Source organism: Haliaeetus albicilla, chromosome 16 (assembly GCF_947461875.1).
Source record: "Haliaeetus albicilla chromosome 16, bHalAlb1.1, whole genome shotgun sequence".
Taxonomy (NCBI): domain Eukaryota; kingdom Metazoa; phylum Chordata; class Aves; order Accipitriformes; family Accipitridae; genus Haliaeetus; species Haliaeetus albicilla.
In genome coordinates, this window is record NC_091498.1 from 33,454,528 (window position 1) to 33,467,684 (window position 13,157).

At 66.1% G+C, this 13,157-nt stretch overlaps 4 protein-coding genes across 8 annotated transcripts; 2 read left to right on the forward strand and 2 right to left on the reverse strand.

Annotated features, from left to right (window-relative positions):
• Positions 1-235: 235 nt before the first annotated feature.
• Positions 236-2,129, reverse strand: MED19 (mediator complex subunit 19). Its single transcript, XM_069804487.1, has 5 exons — positions 1,889-2,129; positions 1,174-1,430; positions 973-1,069; positions 788-882; positions 236-613 (listed from the first exon to the last, which is right to left on the reverse strand). The coding sequence occupies exons 1-5, from the start codon at positions 2,094-2,096 to the stop codon at positions 545-547; spliced, it is 726 nt and encodes a 241-aa protein (XP_069660588.1). The 5' UTR covers positions 2,097-2,129; the 3' UTR covers positions 236-544.
• A 123-nt stretch (positions 2,130-2,252) lies between these two features.
• Positions 2,253-4,861, forward strand: TMX2 (thioredoxin related transmembrane protein 2). 2 transcript variants are annotated; one of them, XM_069804485.1, is made up of 8 exons: positions 2,279-2,573; positions 2,997-3,057; positions 3,237-3,350; positions 3,704-3,780; positions 3,858-3,964; positions 4,072-4,137; positions 4,257-4,386; positions 4,525-4,861. In XM_069804485.1, exons 1-8 carry the CDS (start codon positions 2,385-2,387, stop codon positions 4,669-4,671), a joined length of 891 nt encoding a protein of 296 aa, XP_069660586.1. In that variant the 5' UTR covers positions 2,279-2,384; the 3' UTR covers positions 4,672-4,861. The 2 variants fall into 2 exon arrangements, with proteins under 2 accessions (XP_069660587.1, XP_069660586.1); XM_069804486.1 differs by lacking the exon at positions 4,525-4,861 and having other exon boundaries at positions 2,253-2,573; positions 4,072-4,126; positions 4,257-4,387.
• A 278-nt stretch (positions 4,862-5,139) lies between these two features.
• Positions 5,140-6,424, forward strand: SELENOH (selenoprotein H). Of its 3 annotated transcripts, XM_069804489.1 has the most exons (5): positions 5,140-5,278; positions 5,574-5,741; positions 5,832-5,977; positions 6,053-6,166; positions 6,235-6,424. In XM_069804489.1, exons 2-4 carry the CDS (start codon positions 5,596-5,598, stop codon positions 6,151-6,153), a joined length of 393 nt encoding a protein of 130 aa, XP_069660590.1. In that variant the 5' UTR covers positions 5,140-5,278; positions 5,574-5,595; the 3' UTR covers positions 6,154-6,166; positions 6,235-6,424. The 3 variants fall into 3 exon arrangements, with proteins under 3 accessions (XP_069660590.1, XP_069660591.1, XP_069660589.1); XM_069804490.1 differs by lacking the exon at positions 5,140-5,278 and having other exon boundaries at positions 5,326-5,741; positions 6,239-6,424; XM_069804488.1 differs by lacking the exon at positions 5,140-5,278 and having other exon boundaries at positions 5,329-5,741.
• Positions 6,425-6,428: 4 nt separating this feature from the next.
• Positions 6,429-8,302, reverse strand: BTBD18 (BTB domain containing 18). Of its 2 annotated transcripts, XM_069804483.1 has the most exons (3): positions 8,116-8,302; positions 7,521-7,657; positions 6,429-7,387 (listed from the first exon to the last, which is right to left on the reverse strand). In XM_069804483.1, the coding sequence occupies exons 2-3, from the start codon at positions 7,648-7,650 to the stop codon at positions 6,546-6,548; spliced, it is 972 nt and encodes a 323-aa protein (XP_069660584.1). In that variant the 5' UTR covers positions 7,651-7,657; positions 8,116-8,302; the 3' UTR covers positions 6,429-6,545. The 2 variants fall into 2 exon arrangements, with proteins under 2 accessions (XP_069660584.1, XP_069660585.1); XM_069804484.1 differs by lacking the exon at positions 8,116-8,302 and having other exon boundaries at positions 6,429-7,344; positions 7,521-7,630.
• Between the last annotated feature and the right edge of the window lie 4,855 nt (positions 8,303-13,157).

Sequence of the window (13,157 nt, forward strand, 5' to 3'; positions counted from 1 at the left end):
GCAGAGGAGCGCAGAGCCCCTCAACCCAGCCCAGCAGCCAAAGCCAAGGTAGGAGCCAAGGTAGGAGCCCACCTCAACCCTGCTTGGGGTGGGAGCTTGGCCACGATCCTCCATCCTAGGCCACAGCGTGTCGGGACAGTGCTGATCCCACACGCCCCACCAGACTGCCCCAGTCTTGGCTCCTCACGTCGCCGTGACAGCCGAGGGTTGTAGCAGCCACTGCCACCAGCCCCTCCTCAGAGCAGAGATTTTAATTAAAAGGTGACTAAAAAAAGAGAGACCCCCGATGCACCAGGTTGTTTTGGTAAAAAAGGCCAAGGTCGGCAACCCCAGTGCCAGCAGAGTCCGTGTCCCCTGGTCCTGGCTGGCTGCACAACGCAAGTGGGGGGCTGCAGGGGTGTCCTCTCTGCCAGAGGTGGGGGTGGGGGGGAACAGGCCAGCTCGAGTCCCCCTGCTGAGCGCTGCGGGAGGAACGAGTCCCTCCCAGGTCAGTCAGGGCCGTTCCGGTCGGCTGGGGGATCCCCGGGGCGGCGCCGGCGCGGCGTCACCGCAAGCTGCTGCTGCTGCTGGCCTGGGAGCTGCCCACCCCCGGGTGCTCCGGGCTGTGCCGGTTCTGCGGAGGAAGGACAAGACATGTATCCCTTGAGACCTCCTGCTCGACAGCAGCACCCCTGGGGACAGCCGCTCAGTGGCTCTGGGCGCTGCTGCTGCCCGGGCCAAGCTCGCTGCTTGACAGCCCCTGGGGTGGGCACGGGCTGGGAGTCAGACCCCGGCTTTCCCCACCCACCTTCTTTTTCTTCTTCTCTTTCTTTTTCCTCTTCCGTTCTGGATCCTCCTCTTTTTTCTTCTTTTTCTTCTTGTGGTCGGAGTCCGAGGGGGTTTCTGGAGACACGAGAGCGTCAGGTGAGCTGGGCATCCCCCAGGGCGGGACAGAAGAGGGGGCGGCTGTGGCAGCGTGGCGCAGCCCCTTACCTGGGGGGACAGGATCCTGGGTGCGGCTCTGCTTGTGCTTGTGCTTGTTCTTCTTCTTGGGCGGCTGGATGTGCATCAGCCGGCACTGCTCGGGCAGCTGGGGAGGGGAGACAGGGCTGGTCAGGCCGGGCCGGGCACCCCCAGCCCCACCACCTCCAGCCCCAGCCGTCTGCCCCCCAGCTCTCAGCCCCCGGGGCTCACCGGGCCAGCATGGAGGCGGAAGCCCGTCAGCATGGTGCCGGTGAGGGGGGTGAAGGAGCTGCCACAGATGGGGGGCTTCTCGATGAGGGAGCGCAGGCTGCTGTTGTCGTGGGAGCCAGGCAGGTCGATCATGCCGGGCAGGTCGGGGAGGAAGTTGCTGAGCTTCTCCTTCACCTTCTTGCCGCAGAACTTGTTGTAGGCGTGCTCCAGGTTGTAGTGCGTGATCAGGTTGGTGCTGCCCGTCAGCTCCGTGGTGCCTGCGCCAGCCGCCCGCCGCGGGGAGGGGATGGGGTGCTGCTGCCGCCCAGCCGGGCCTCCCGCCCCGCTCGCCTTCCCGGCCCCCCCCTCCCGCCGGGGCCCTCCCGGCCCCGCTCCGCTCCGCTGCCCAGGCCCCGGGACCACCTGGCCCTGCTCCCCGCCCCGGCGACCGCCCCCCCCGTCTCGATCGCCCTCTCCAGCCCAGCACCGGGGCCCCCCGGCCTCGTCGTTCCCCCCCCGGCGCCTAAGGCCCCATTTCCCCACTCGACAGCGAGCCGCTTGCTCCCTCCCCCTGCGCGCTCATTGGCCTGCCGCGCTGTCAGTTCGCACCTCCCCGCCCCCCGCCCTCTCTCCTCATTGGCCCGTCGCGCCGCCAGTTACTGCCGCGCCCCCGCTCCCCCGCGCCGATTGGCCGAGCGCGGCGGCCGACCCCCCGCCCCGCGGCCCCGCCTCGCACCTGGCAGCTCCCGCAGCAGGTAGAAGGGGCCGGCGGCGGCCTTGCGGGCCGCGTCCTCGCCCGGCGGCGGCGCGGCGGCGGCGGCGGCGGGGGGCGGCGCGGCCCCGGCGCCCGGCGCCTTGGCGGGTCCGAAGCCCAGGGCGGCAGCGGCGGCGGCGGCGGCGGGCGGCTGCTCGGCCCCGCCGAACAGCGCCGAGAAGTTCTCCATCTTCCCGGCGTGCCCCGCGCGGGGCCGGCCCGCCGCCCCGCCCCGCCGCGATTGGCCGAGCGCCGCCCGCGCCCCGCCCGCTACCCCGGTTGCTACGGGAGACTCGGCCCCAGGCTTCCGATTGGCCGCTTCTCTCTTCCCCCCTCATTGGTCCGCCGGGGCACGGGAAGTGCTTGACAGCGCCGCTCGCTACTGGCCAGGGGGGAAGAAGTTCCGTCTCCCGCGGGCGAACGGCCCAGTCGGAGCGGAGCGGACGGACGGACGGCGGCCGGGAGAGCGAAGGGGAAGATGGCGGTGGTGGCGCCGCTGCTGGCGCTGCTGTACTCGGTGCCGGGGCTGTGCCGCTGGCTGGCGCGGCCCTACTACCCGCTCTCCGCCCTGCTGGCCACCGCCTTCCTGCTCGTCCGCAAGGTCCCGCCGCTCTGCCAAGGGCTGCCCTCCCAGCGGGAGGACGGCAACCCCTGCGACTTCGACTGGGTGAGGCGGCCCGGCCTGGGCCCCGCGCCCCGGGATGGGCCCTCCTCCGGGCCTGCACCCCCGGCCCACCCGCGGGAGTGGGGAGGCCCAGTAGCCGCTGGCATGGCTCCGCCGGCGCCGTCCCGCTGCTGAGGGGCTCCCCGGGCACCGGCGAGGGTGGGGGGGGCCGTGCCTGTCGTTGCAGGGGCAGCCGCCGCCCTTGCCGCCTCTCCCTCGGCACGCGGGAGGGAGGGAAAGGAGCTCCGGGAGGAGACGGGGAACCGGCAGGGACTCGGGGCCAGCAGGGCCTGGCACAGCTGCTGTTTTCCCTGTGCCAGGCTGGGCCAGGAGCAGCCTGGCTGCGGGAGGGCAGCATGGCTGCAGCCGGTGCTGGCTGGGTGCCACGGGTGCCTCCTGCTCAAAACGTCTCTCCTGTCCTCCCAGCGGGAGGTGGAGATCCTCATGTTCCTCAGCGCCATTGTGATGATGAAGAACCGACGCTCTAGTGAGTTGGGGCCTGTGCTTGGGGGGTGGGCGTGGGGGCCGTGGGGCTGCTCGGGGGGCCTCCCCCAGGGAGCCGGGTGGGTTGGGATCCGGAGGGTCAGATCTGGCCCTCCCACCAGATCCGCCCTGGTCTTCTGGGGGGATCTGGCCCCGTCTTCTATCTTTCTCTCCCTCCCCCAGTCACTGTGGAGCAGCACATCGGGAACATCTTCATGTTCAGCAAAGTGGCGAATGCCATCCTCTTCTTCCGCCTCGACATCCGCATGGGCCTGCTTTACCTCACGCTCTGCATAGGTGAGACCTGCTGGGGGGGAACGCATAGCACTGGGGGGTAGCAGCGGTGTCCCCCTGCCCTCAGCACCCACTGTCCCCCCGTTCTCCGCGCCAGCCGGCTGGAAGGGCCAGAGGTCCCTCTTGCTGTGGGGCTGAGGCCTTGGATGCTGGACAAGGCTGCAGCTGTAAGGAGTCTCGGTGGGTGAAGGGGGGGGGGGGCTCAGGAAGCACCTTGGGGGGGAAGCCTGCCTGTCCCAGGGCTCGCTCTGCTTTGGTTCCCCCCTGGGCTGCTCTGGGGAAGGAAGAGCCTCCCAAACCCAGCCTGGGCCTTCCAGGTGCTGGGGAGGGGGGGCTCAGGAGCGCTGTCATTGCAGTGTTTCTGATGACCTGCAAGCCCCCCCTCTACATGGGCCCCGAGTACATCAAGTATTTCAGTGACAAGACCATAGATGTGAGTATCCTCTCCCTGGGGAGGTGCCGGGGGGCTCTGCCCACCGCCCCCAACTGAGCCCCCCACCCTCGTGGCAGGAGGAGCTGGACCGGGACAAGCGGGTGACCTGGATTGTCGAGTTCTTCGCCAACTGGTCCAGCGAGTGCCAGTCCTTCGCGCCTATCTTCGCTGACCTCTCTCTCAAGTGAGCGGTGCCCGCTGGGGGCCTCGGCGAGTCTCAGGGCCAGGGCTCATGCCCAGCCTCTGCAGTCACCCGTGTCACTTGTGGCTGTTTGTCCCCGTCCTCCCCAGGTACAACTGCTCGGGGCTGCACTTTGGGAAGGTGGACATCGGCCGGTACACAGACGTCAGCACCAGGTCTGGGGCGAGAGGACCCGGGCAGCAGGGCCTGGGCTGGGGCAGAGTCCCTGGGAGCCCCCCCAGCCTCCCTCCAGCTGCCTGGGGGTCACCTGTGGCCTCTCCCCTTCCCACCACAGGTACAAGGTCAGCACCTCGCCCCTTACCAAGCAGCTGCCCACCCTCATCCTCTTCCAGGGCGGGACAGAGACCATGCGCAGGCCCCAGATCGACAAGAAGGGCCGGGCTGTGTCCTGGACCTTCTCTGAGGTGGGTGAGATGTTCTGCCCTCTGTGTGCGCCCCCCCCCCGGGGCAGGATGGGGCTCAGCAGCCAGCCTGTGCCCCGGGAAAGGGTGGGCGGGGCTGCAGGGGCCCCCAGGGGTGCTGACGCTGCTTCTCGGCTGCAGGAGAACGTGATCCGGGAGTTCAACCTGAACGAGCTCTACCAGAAGGCCAAGAAGCAGTCGAAGCCGCGGGAGGAGGGGCCCGAGGAGCCCCCTGGAGCACAGGCAGCCGCTGGACACCCTGACGGGGAGACCAAGAAGGAGAAGTAGAAGCTGCCTGGTGCTGTCGCCCATCACCGCCTCGGCCTGGTGGCACCGGCCCCGGGCGCCCTGCCGGGGCTGCTCTGGCTGAGGGGAGCCGGGGAGTCCCCGGGCCGGGCAGTAGGACAGACCCCGCCCTCGGTTATCGCCCGTCCTTGCCGCTGACAATAAACGGCCCGGGCCTGGGTCTGTGCCCGTGTCCGCACTCTGTCCGTGCCCGGGGGCGAGGCCGCCTGGACCGTCGGGGGCGGGGCTCGCCGCCGGGGCCGAAGGCGCTGCGCTCTGATTAGCTGGCGCCGCGGCGCTGGCTGCACGGCGGGGAAGGGGAGCGGCGGGCGCGCGGGTGGAACCACTAAGCCTGCCCGGGTGAGGGGGGGGGGTGCTACAGCGGCCCGGGCTGGCCCGCCGCCGCTGGCCCGGGAAAAGCGAGGCGCTCCCGCGAAGGCGTTCGGGGAGGGGGGGGCGGCCCGGTCCCCCAGCCCGCGGGGTCCGGAGGTCCGTTCATCCCCGACACCCTTCCTTCACCGCCCCCCCCCCCCCCCCCGAGGCTCGCCTGAGTGGCGGAGGCCGGCACGGCGCCCCGCGGTCCCGGCACGTGGTCGGCGCGGCGCAGCAGGTAGGAGGCGGCGCGGCGGCGCCGTTCCCCGGGCCCTCTTCCAGCCCCCTACCGGCCCCGGCCCTTGCCCTCTCCCCGCGGCGGCATCCCCGGGACCCCCACTCCCCACTGCAGGGTGCCAGTGGGGGATCCGCCCCTCCTGACCCCCTCCTAAAGCGGGATCCCCGTGGGCACATCCCCCTCCCCCAACCGCGGGATCTCTGGGGTCCCACCCCGAGGCAGGACACCCGCCCCCCCCCCCCCGCTCCCCACACACAGCGCGACCCCGCTGTAGCCTCTCCCCCGCCGTTGCCAGGCCCCCGGCGGCTCTCCCCAGGATGGCTCCCCGCCGGAGGAAGCGCGGGGCCCAGCAGCCGGCGGCGGCCGAGGCACCGGAGGAGGCGGGCGCCCCGCAGAAGCGGGCCCGCGCCGAGGGCGAGGGCAGCCTGGGGGGGACCGGTCCCCGCGTCGTTATCGAGCACTGGTGAGCCGGCCCGGGTGCCAACGGGGGGGGGGGGGGTGTCCCTCGGGTCCCCCCCGGAGGCCCTGACACCCCCCCCCCGTGTCCCCCCAGCAAGAGCTGACGGGTGTTCGGTCGCGAGGCGGCGGCGGTGAGCGCGGCCCTGCGGGGGGCCATGGCCCACCTCCCCGTGGACATCAACCCCCGGCAGCCGCGCAGGAACAGCTTCGAGGTGTCCCTAGTGAAGGAGGACGGCAGCAGTGAGTGCTGGGGGGTGGGGGGGCGGCGGGGGGGCTCCCGGGCACCCCTAACCCGCCCCCCCTTGCCCTCCCCAGCTGTGGAGCTGTGGAGCGGCATCAGGAAGGGGCCACCCCGCAAGCTGAAGTTCCCCCAGCCGGAGGCCGTGGTGGAAGCCCTGAAGAGCAGCTTGGCATAGAGGTGGCGGGCAGGTGAGCGGGGATGGGGACAGGGACGGGCATGGGACAGGGACCGCATGCTGACTGCCCTCTCCCCACAGTAAGCCGGGACCGGCACCCACCCACGGCGCGAGCATCCATGAAGAGGCGAGATGAAGTGGGGGGCACCCGCCAACCCCAGTCCCGTCTCCGATGCCACAGCTCCGCCGCGAGCAGCCACCGCCAGCTCCCCCTGCATCCCGCCTTGTCCCCCGGCTATTCTCCAATAAAGTTCGGCAGCCCCGCAGCGCAGCTCTGCCAGCTCCAATGCTTTATTTCAATACCGCACAGCCTCTTTGCCTGGGGTGAGGGCAGCCCTGCCTGCATTGCACTGAATGCAGGCAGCAGTGGGGGGAGGGTAGAGCTGGCCCCCCTAGGTGAGGATATCCACCTCCTCATCCGACTCGGACGAGGGGCAGGGCCAGACGCAGATGGTGCCGGGTGGCAGGCATGGCTCCACCGTCCCCACATCCACCTCCTCCTCCTCGGGGTCACCTGAGAGGTCCCCCAGCGGAACCGCCTGCCCACAGCCCTGCTGGGGTGCGGGGGGCACCAGGCCCTGCTTCCTCCAGGCTGCCTGGGGGGGCCGCCGGGGGGAGGAGCGCCTGCCAGCTCGCCCCAGTGCACCTGCACCCAGGGGGGGCTGTGATTCCATTGCCCCCACGTCACCTGCTGCCAGAGCGCCGGGTGCGGAGGGGGGCTGCTTCTCCTGTACCACCTCCCAGCACCCCCCACTCTCCACCTTCCGCAGTTTCACCCGCCCCACAGGGCCAGGGCTGGGGCGCGGAGTCCCCAGAGAGCATGGCTGCCCCCACGAGGAGACATCGCTGCTCCCAGGGGGGACACCAGCACTGCCGGGCTCAGCCCTGCCACCCTCTGCCGGGGGGGAGCCGCACTGGGGGGGGCGCAGGCAGGAGCGGTTGAGCTGCCGCTGGGGTCCTGGCCTCACCAGGCGTCCCCCCTGGAGCTGCAGCGACTCGAGCTCTGTGACGCGGAGGCGGCGGGCAGCTGCCAGCACCTCCTGCACCTCCTCCCGCGTGGCCTCCAGCTCAGCAGTGTAGAGGAAGCGCACCAGCTTGCGCAGCGCCCCAATCTTCAGCCCCGCCAGCTCCAGCACCACCCTGTGACCCCGGGGGGGCAGCTCCCGGCCCAGCTGCTCCATGAAGAAGGGGCTGCAGACGGAGAGGACACAGCAGTGGGCCACCACCACCTCGCCTGCAAAGCAACAGCAGCCATCACCACCCTGCAGCTCCCCTTGCTCTCCCTGATCCTCCCTGGGGTTGCAGGCACCCTGCCCGCAGGTCCCCTGAGGGCGCCAGCACCTCCGTGGGCCACCCTGCCTGCTCACCTTCAGCCTGCAGGACTGCATCACAGAAGACATCCGCTCGCTGCTGCTGCTGGTGGAGGTGCTGGAAGGCTGTGCGGAGCAGGCGGGTGCTGCGGTAGAGCAGCCTCGGGGTGGCCGACGGAGAGCTCATGGGCACCCTGCGGAGACAGCGCAGCGCTGGGGACACGGGGATCAGCACCCGCCTCCCCTCCTTCGGGCTGGTCCAAATGGTTTGGGACAGGGACATAGTGGGGCCCGTGCAGGAGCACGGGTGCAGCCACGCAATCGTCCGCACAGTGGCACGGCCACCGAAGAGACCCCGTGCACCTGCACACCGGCCCACGCAGCCGTGCAACACCTCTGCAAAGCCCCGCACGCCCGTGGGGCGGCCGGCGGGTCTGTCCAGCCTCGGCGCAACGCCCCACGTGCCCCCGCCAAGTCCCGGGGCTCCGTTTGGCCACCAGAGGGCGCGAGCCACGGCGATTCTGGGGAGGGGAAACGGGCGGGTTTGGAGCCCGCCGCCTGCCCCTCGGCCTGCCTCCGGTCAGAGGCGCGGCCGCAGGGCCCCGGGCCTCGGCCCCCGCCTCGGGCGGGCAGGGCCGGGCCCGCCGCGTACCTGCCGGCGGGGGGTGGAGGCTGCCGCCGAGGTCCCGGAGGCCGAGGACGAGGAGAGGACGAGGACCGGCACCGGCACCGGGCGGCCGCGCCGCCTCCCCACAGCACGCGCGCGCCTCGCGGCCGCAGCCTCGCGTGGCCCGGCGGCTGGCCCCGCCCAGCAGCAGCCCCGCCATTGGCCCACTGCCAGCCACTCGCACCCGGCCAGCCAATGGCGGCGCGGCAGGGGCTGTGGCGGGAAGGGCGCGAGGGCGGGGCTGCCGCCGGGGGCGCCGGGGGCCGGGGCCGGGGTCGCCGCCATGGCGGGGGCGGCCCGAGCCCTCCCGGCGGCACCGCAGCGGGGAAGAGGCCCCGCTGCCGTGGCCGGAGGGAGGCGGGGGGGGGCTGTGTGTGTCCTTGCGGCAGGAGGCTGCGGGTGGCAGAGGGGCCCGGGCGCCGTGGGGGTGCGGGCTGGGCGCCGGCGCCCGGGGCCTTCCCGGTGCGCCCCTGGTCGTTTCCCTCAGCCCTCCTCCAGCCGTGCTGCCTCTGCACTGGCCAGAAGGCTGGAGGCAAAAGCTCACGGGCTACTGCAAAAATGGCGTTCCACCTGGGGTTTTGCCGACCGCAGCCCCTGGGCTCTGGAGCGCGCGGGGTGGCAGGCTGCGGGAGGGAAGCCCTGCTGCCGGCTGGCCCGTGGCCTCCTCGCCACCGCCCCGCGGAGCAAGGGTGCAAGGAGGCAAGCAGGGGGACGTACCGGCCTGGCCTGGCCTGGCCTGGCCTGCGCCCTCGCTTCTGCTGGTTTGAGCAAGCCACGGTTTGAGGAAAGAGCTCTGTGCCGCTCGCGGTCACCCTCGCTATGGCGCTGAAGCACGCAAGGTGAATGACTGGGGAGCGTGCTGTCTGCAGAGCAGCTCTTCCTGACAGGGCGGCACTGGGGTTCATTAGTTCAGAGCCCTACGCCGGGCCTTGTTTTGGATTTTCAAAATCTATTGTGGCCTTGCATGTGAGAAGGGGCGTTTTCACGGCTCACTGACGCCTCTCGGGAGGAGCGGGGCACACAGACAGCGAGGCTTCTGAAGGGGAAGATTGATGGGGGGGTTTTTTGGAAGCCGCCCTTCATGCAAACGATGCTGCCTACTTAGTCTGAAAGTATTTTGTCATTTTATAAAGCATCCATTGTAAAAACATCTGCGTCAGTCACTCCGCACACATGAACAACAATTATAATAATCCCAGCCCGATTGCCCGGAGATATTAGCTGTTCTTACAAACAACCAAAGTGGGCGGAAATTTCAAGAGCTGCAGAAGAATAGGAGTCTAAATGACACCGTAGATTTTAAACCTACAAGGTTTTCAAATGCGGTATCATCCCCCGATATTTTCTGTGGCTTCGCAGATGGATTTTCATCTGGTTTGATGTGTGAGGGTGGCTTTTTTCCTCTGTTTTTGCTGCATGCAAAATGGATGCAAACCAAGAAAGAAAGTCCCTGATGATGGGTCTGGGCCAGCGGCTGCTGAGGTTAGTGGCAGTCTTTCCACTGACCTCGGGTGGCTTGGACCCTGGCCGTAAATACCAAGGGATACAGCAAAACAAGTAATTTCATATCAAAGTGCTATCATATGCTCATAAAAGTAGAAGAAAAATAGAGATGTTTCCTCCCCCTGTCCCTTGAAATCTTTTGGAATTACAAGGACTGGAGCTGTCACTTGGAAAGCTTCAATTCACCAGGAGTGGATGGATCCAGATGCCGATCGAGGGGCCTGACTGCTGATTTCAGAGCCTGACTCCTGTTGCCTCATGTTTTTAAATCCGTCCCCAGCCTGGTAATCTGCCTGCAGGTCCACGTTGGCCCCCATGTCCTTGGTCCCATCCCTGGAAGATGCCCCATGGGAAGCACCTTCAGGGAAGACCTCTGCAACCCTACAGAAGAGACGTGATCAGCCCTAGGACATGGCGAGCTGTCTGGACTTCCCCACTGCTGTGTAATATTTTGTGTCGTGCCCCAACCACGCTGAGACAGCAGAGTAGGGAGAGGGGGAGTTTATTGAGTGGGCATCTGAAGCAAAGCTGAGAGCTCAGCCAAGGCTGAGGTGCAAGCAGATGCTCTGACGGGGAGCCTGCAAGTAGGGAGGGGCATCAGCAGTGGAAATATTGCTTTCCTGCCAAGTGGGCTAACCAGGGCAGAGACATCAAGGGAAAGACACAGAGCCAGGGTGAAGAGAAATTAACAAAATCCCAAGGTGCTGGTATCAGAGGACTTCCCCTCGCCATCATCAGGTCAGGCAATGTCCTGAGTACTGAAGAAGTCCAAATCTTCGATGTTGGCTCAGGGACAGGACTCGCTCCCCTCATCTAAGCTCACCTGGTGCCTGTACAGCCCTGGTGCAAAGGGAGATGGAAGGGCTGCCCTCGCTTTGCCTGCTTCACCAAGAGCGCCAGTCGTCAGGAGGGGAGAAATGCCCAGCACCTCCTCTCCTCCCTTTCATGGGACTTGAGAAATCCCCTCCCAGGCTAGGAGCAGAGACTGAGGTGTTCACCTGGCCACCTTGCTCCAGCTGTGGAGGAACAAGCAGCATTTCCTTGTCCACCCCAGGGAGGACGCCGAGGCATGGCTGGGCTCTTCCCTCCCCTTTGTGCCCCTCTGTGTCCCTCTTCCCACTCCTGAGGCCGTCCCAGAGGCAGGGGTGATAAAAGGGCGAGCAACCTGTATCCGTCCCTGTCCTGGGACACACTCGAGGCTCCCGGCGGCTCCTCTGTCCGCAGGAGGAGCAGAGCATGGGTCGCTGCAGCCACCTCCTTGGATGGGGGTGAACACGCACCCTGCACCCCTGGCAGCGAGCACAGGGGGTTAGGAGGCCCCATAGGCTCTTGAGCTGGCAGATGACAGGAGACACGAAGTCCCCCAGCTCCAGAGCATTAGTTATGCTCACACTGTGCAAAACAGCTCCCACGTGTCCTCCCATGAAAGGGTGGGATGCTGCATGAGCCTTCCCGGCCTACGGAAAGTGTTTTTGAGGTGGAACATGGCACAGATACTCTTCTGCCTTGTGGGTCCACCACGGACAATGGGATCCTGATGTCCTGCAGAGGCGGCCCTACAGCCTGGACCAGAGCCATCCCGTGGGCAGCCCGGTGTGTCCCGTGACTGTGAGCAGGACCAGAGGCCCAGCAGCGGCTGTGGGAAAGGGTGGCAGTCATGTTCCCTGTGACAAGGGCAGAGCACACGGCGGGCTCGGGCTGGTGGAAAAGTCTGCAGGCCTGCCGGCGGGACAGGCCACCTCTGAGCCAGGCTCAGCACTGCTGGAGGGTGCTCTGTCCCAGCAGAACCACTTCTGGGCTGCGACACTCAACCCCAGGCCCAGCACAGGCGACGGGCCCTCTGCTTTTAGGCGGTTTTAGTGTTTCACAGAGGCGACAGCAGTAATCCCTGTCACGCAAAGCCCACTCCTCCGCTGCACCCCCAGTGGCTGCGGTGCTGCTTCTCCCTCCTTGCCAATAGCCTTGTCTGCCCTTATAATTTACTGATATATGATCTGGCAATACCAGCAAACACTCCCATTGCAGATACACAAAAGAGGCCTTTTCCAAGTGTAACTTTTACTAGTACCCAAAGCCAAATAACCTACACTGGAAAAAGCACCGACATCCTTTTGTCCCATTGACCCCTCTCTTTAAACACTGATGTCTGTATTTGCTGCCCGAATTTGCTGGCTAAAAATATGTGACTGTAGCTCTCGCTGCCACGCCAGCAAAACATGTAAGACCATGCATCTTTCTCTCCACCTTCAGGTGTTCAGAAGCTGGTTCTGAGGCACAGCCCTTGCTTTGCTGAGGCCAGGACTCAGGTGCCTGTCCTTGGCGGGTGGCTGGGTGCAGCCCTGGGTGACTCAGTGGATCCGGAATGTCAAGCAGGGTTTATCTCTGGTGGGATTCACCAGGGAGGAGAAGGGAAGGTGGCTCAGTCTGGCGGTAGCATAAACATGCGCTGGTTATCCAGGCTCCCTCTCCAGCTGAGAGGAAGAGAGGCCTCCCCACAAGACAAGTCATGTCTTCCCAGTGTCTCCCAAGCCCTCAAATCAGCAGATTCTGAGGTGGTTTCTTCAAGAGAAAGGAAATTCTCATCTTGGGTCTCACTTACAGCCATGATTGTTTTCCAGCAATGTCCCCTTTTGCTTTTGTTGCTACACTGCAGTGTGGGAGCTGCCTCTGTTTCCCCGCTCTTGGGAGGTACCTCATACTTTGCTGCAGCTGCCACTGAAGGGGAAGATGAAGGCAGGGGTCCATGGCTGGGAAAAGAGCTGGAGGTGGAGAGAGGAAGAAGAAGAGACTGTAAGTAGCGACAGGTCATTGCGGGGCTGGGAGGGAAGGAGATTTCTATGCACGCTTCAGTTTGCACATTTGAGCAAAAGATGCAACAGGAATTTGACAGTCCAAGGGCGTGATGGGATGCAGCCAGGTCAGACGTCAAAGGTTAATAGCGGGCCAGTTTGCAGGCACGGGAGAGCCCAGGCACAGCGGGAAGCAGGTGGGAGGCAGGTACCACGCTTTCCTCTGACTCAGTGCCACGCCGAACATGTATTGCTGCCAGACTCTGCTCCATTAAGGTGTCAGGGTGGACTGTGGACTTGCTTTATTGCCTGGCATCTTCAAATTAGGGCTGAAAAGCTCCGGCAGCCCCAGCTTCCCTCCTCCCCTTTAACACTGGCGTCCGACACATGAGTTGTTTCACCCCCCTGTGGCCACACTTCCCCTCGTGCAGGGGGAAGACAACAACCTGTTGGGATTCCCATAAGAGAGGGGCTGCGGAAGTGCCTTGTTATCCTGATTTAGAACAATGCAGGCCATCTCTCCGAACTGCCTGCGCTGGACCCCTTCCTCCTGCCCTCCACCACCGAGGGACACTGATCTGTCCTGTAAACAAGTCGTCTTGCTCTGTTCCAGTGGTAGCTGCATTTTCTGCGTGTCTCATCTGGATAAGGCATCAGCAGCACCGTAGGATGAAAGGGGATGTGCAAGATGTTATTACACATAATTACTGTAAAAGAGGGCAAATTTTCCCATCC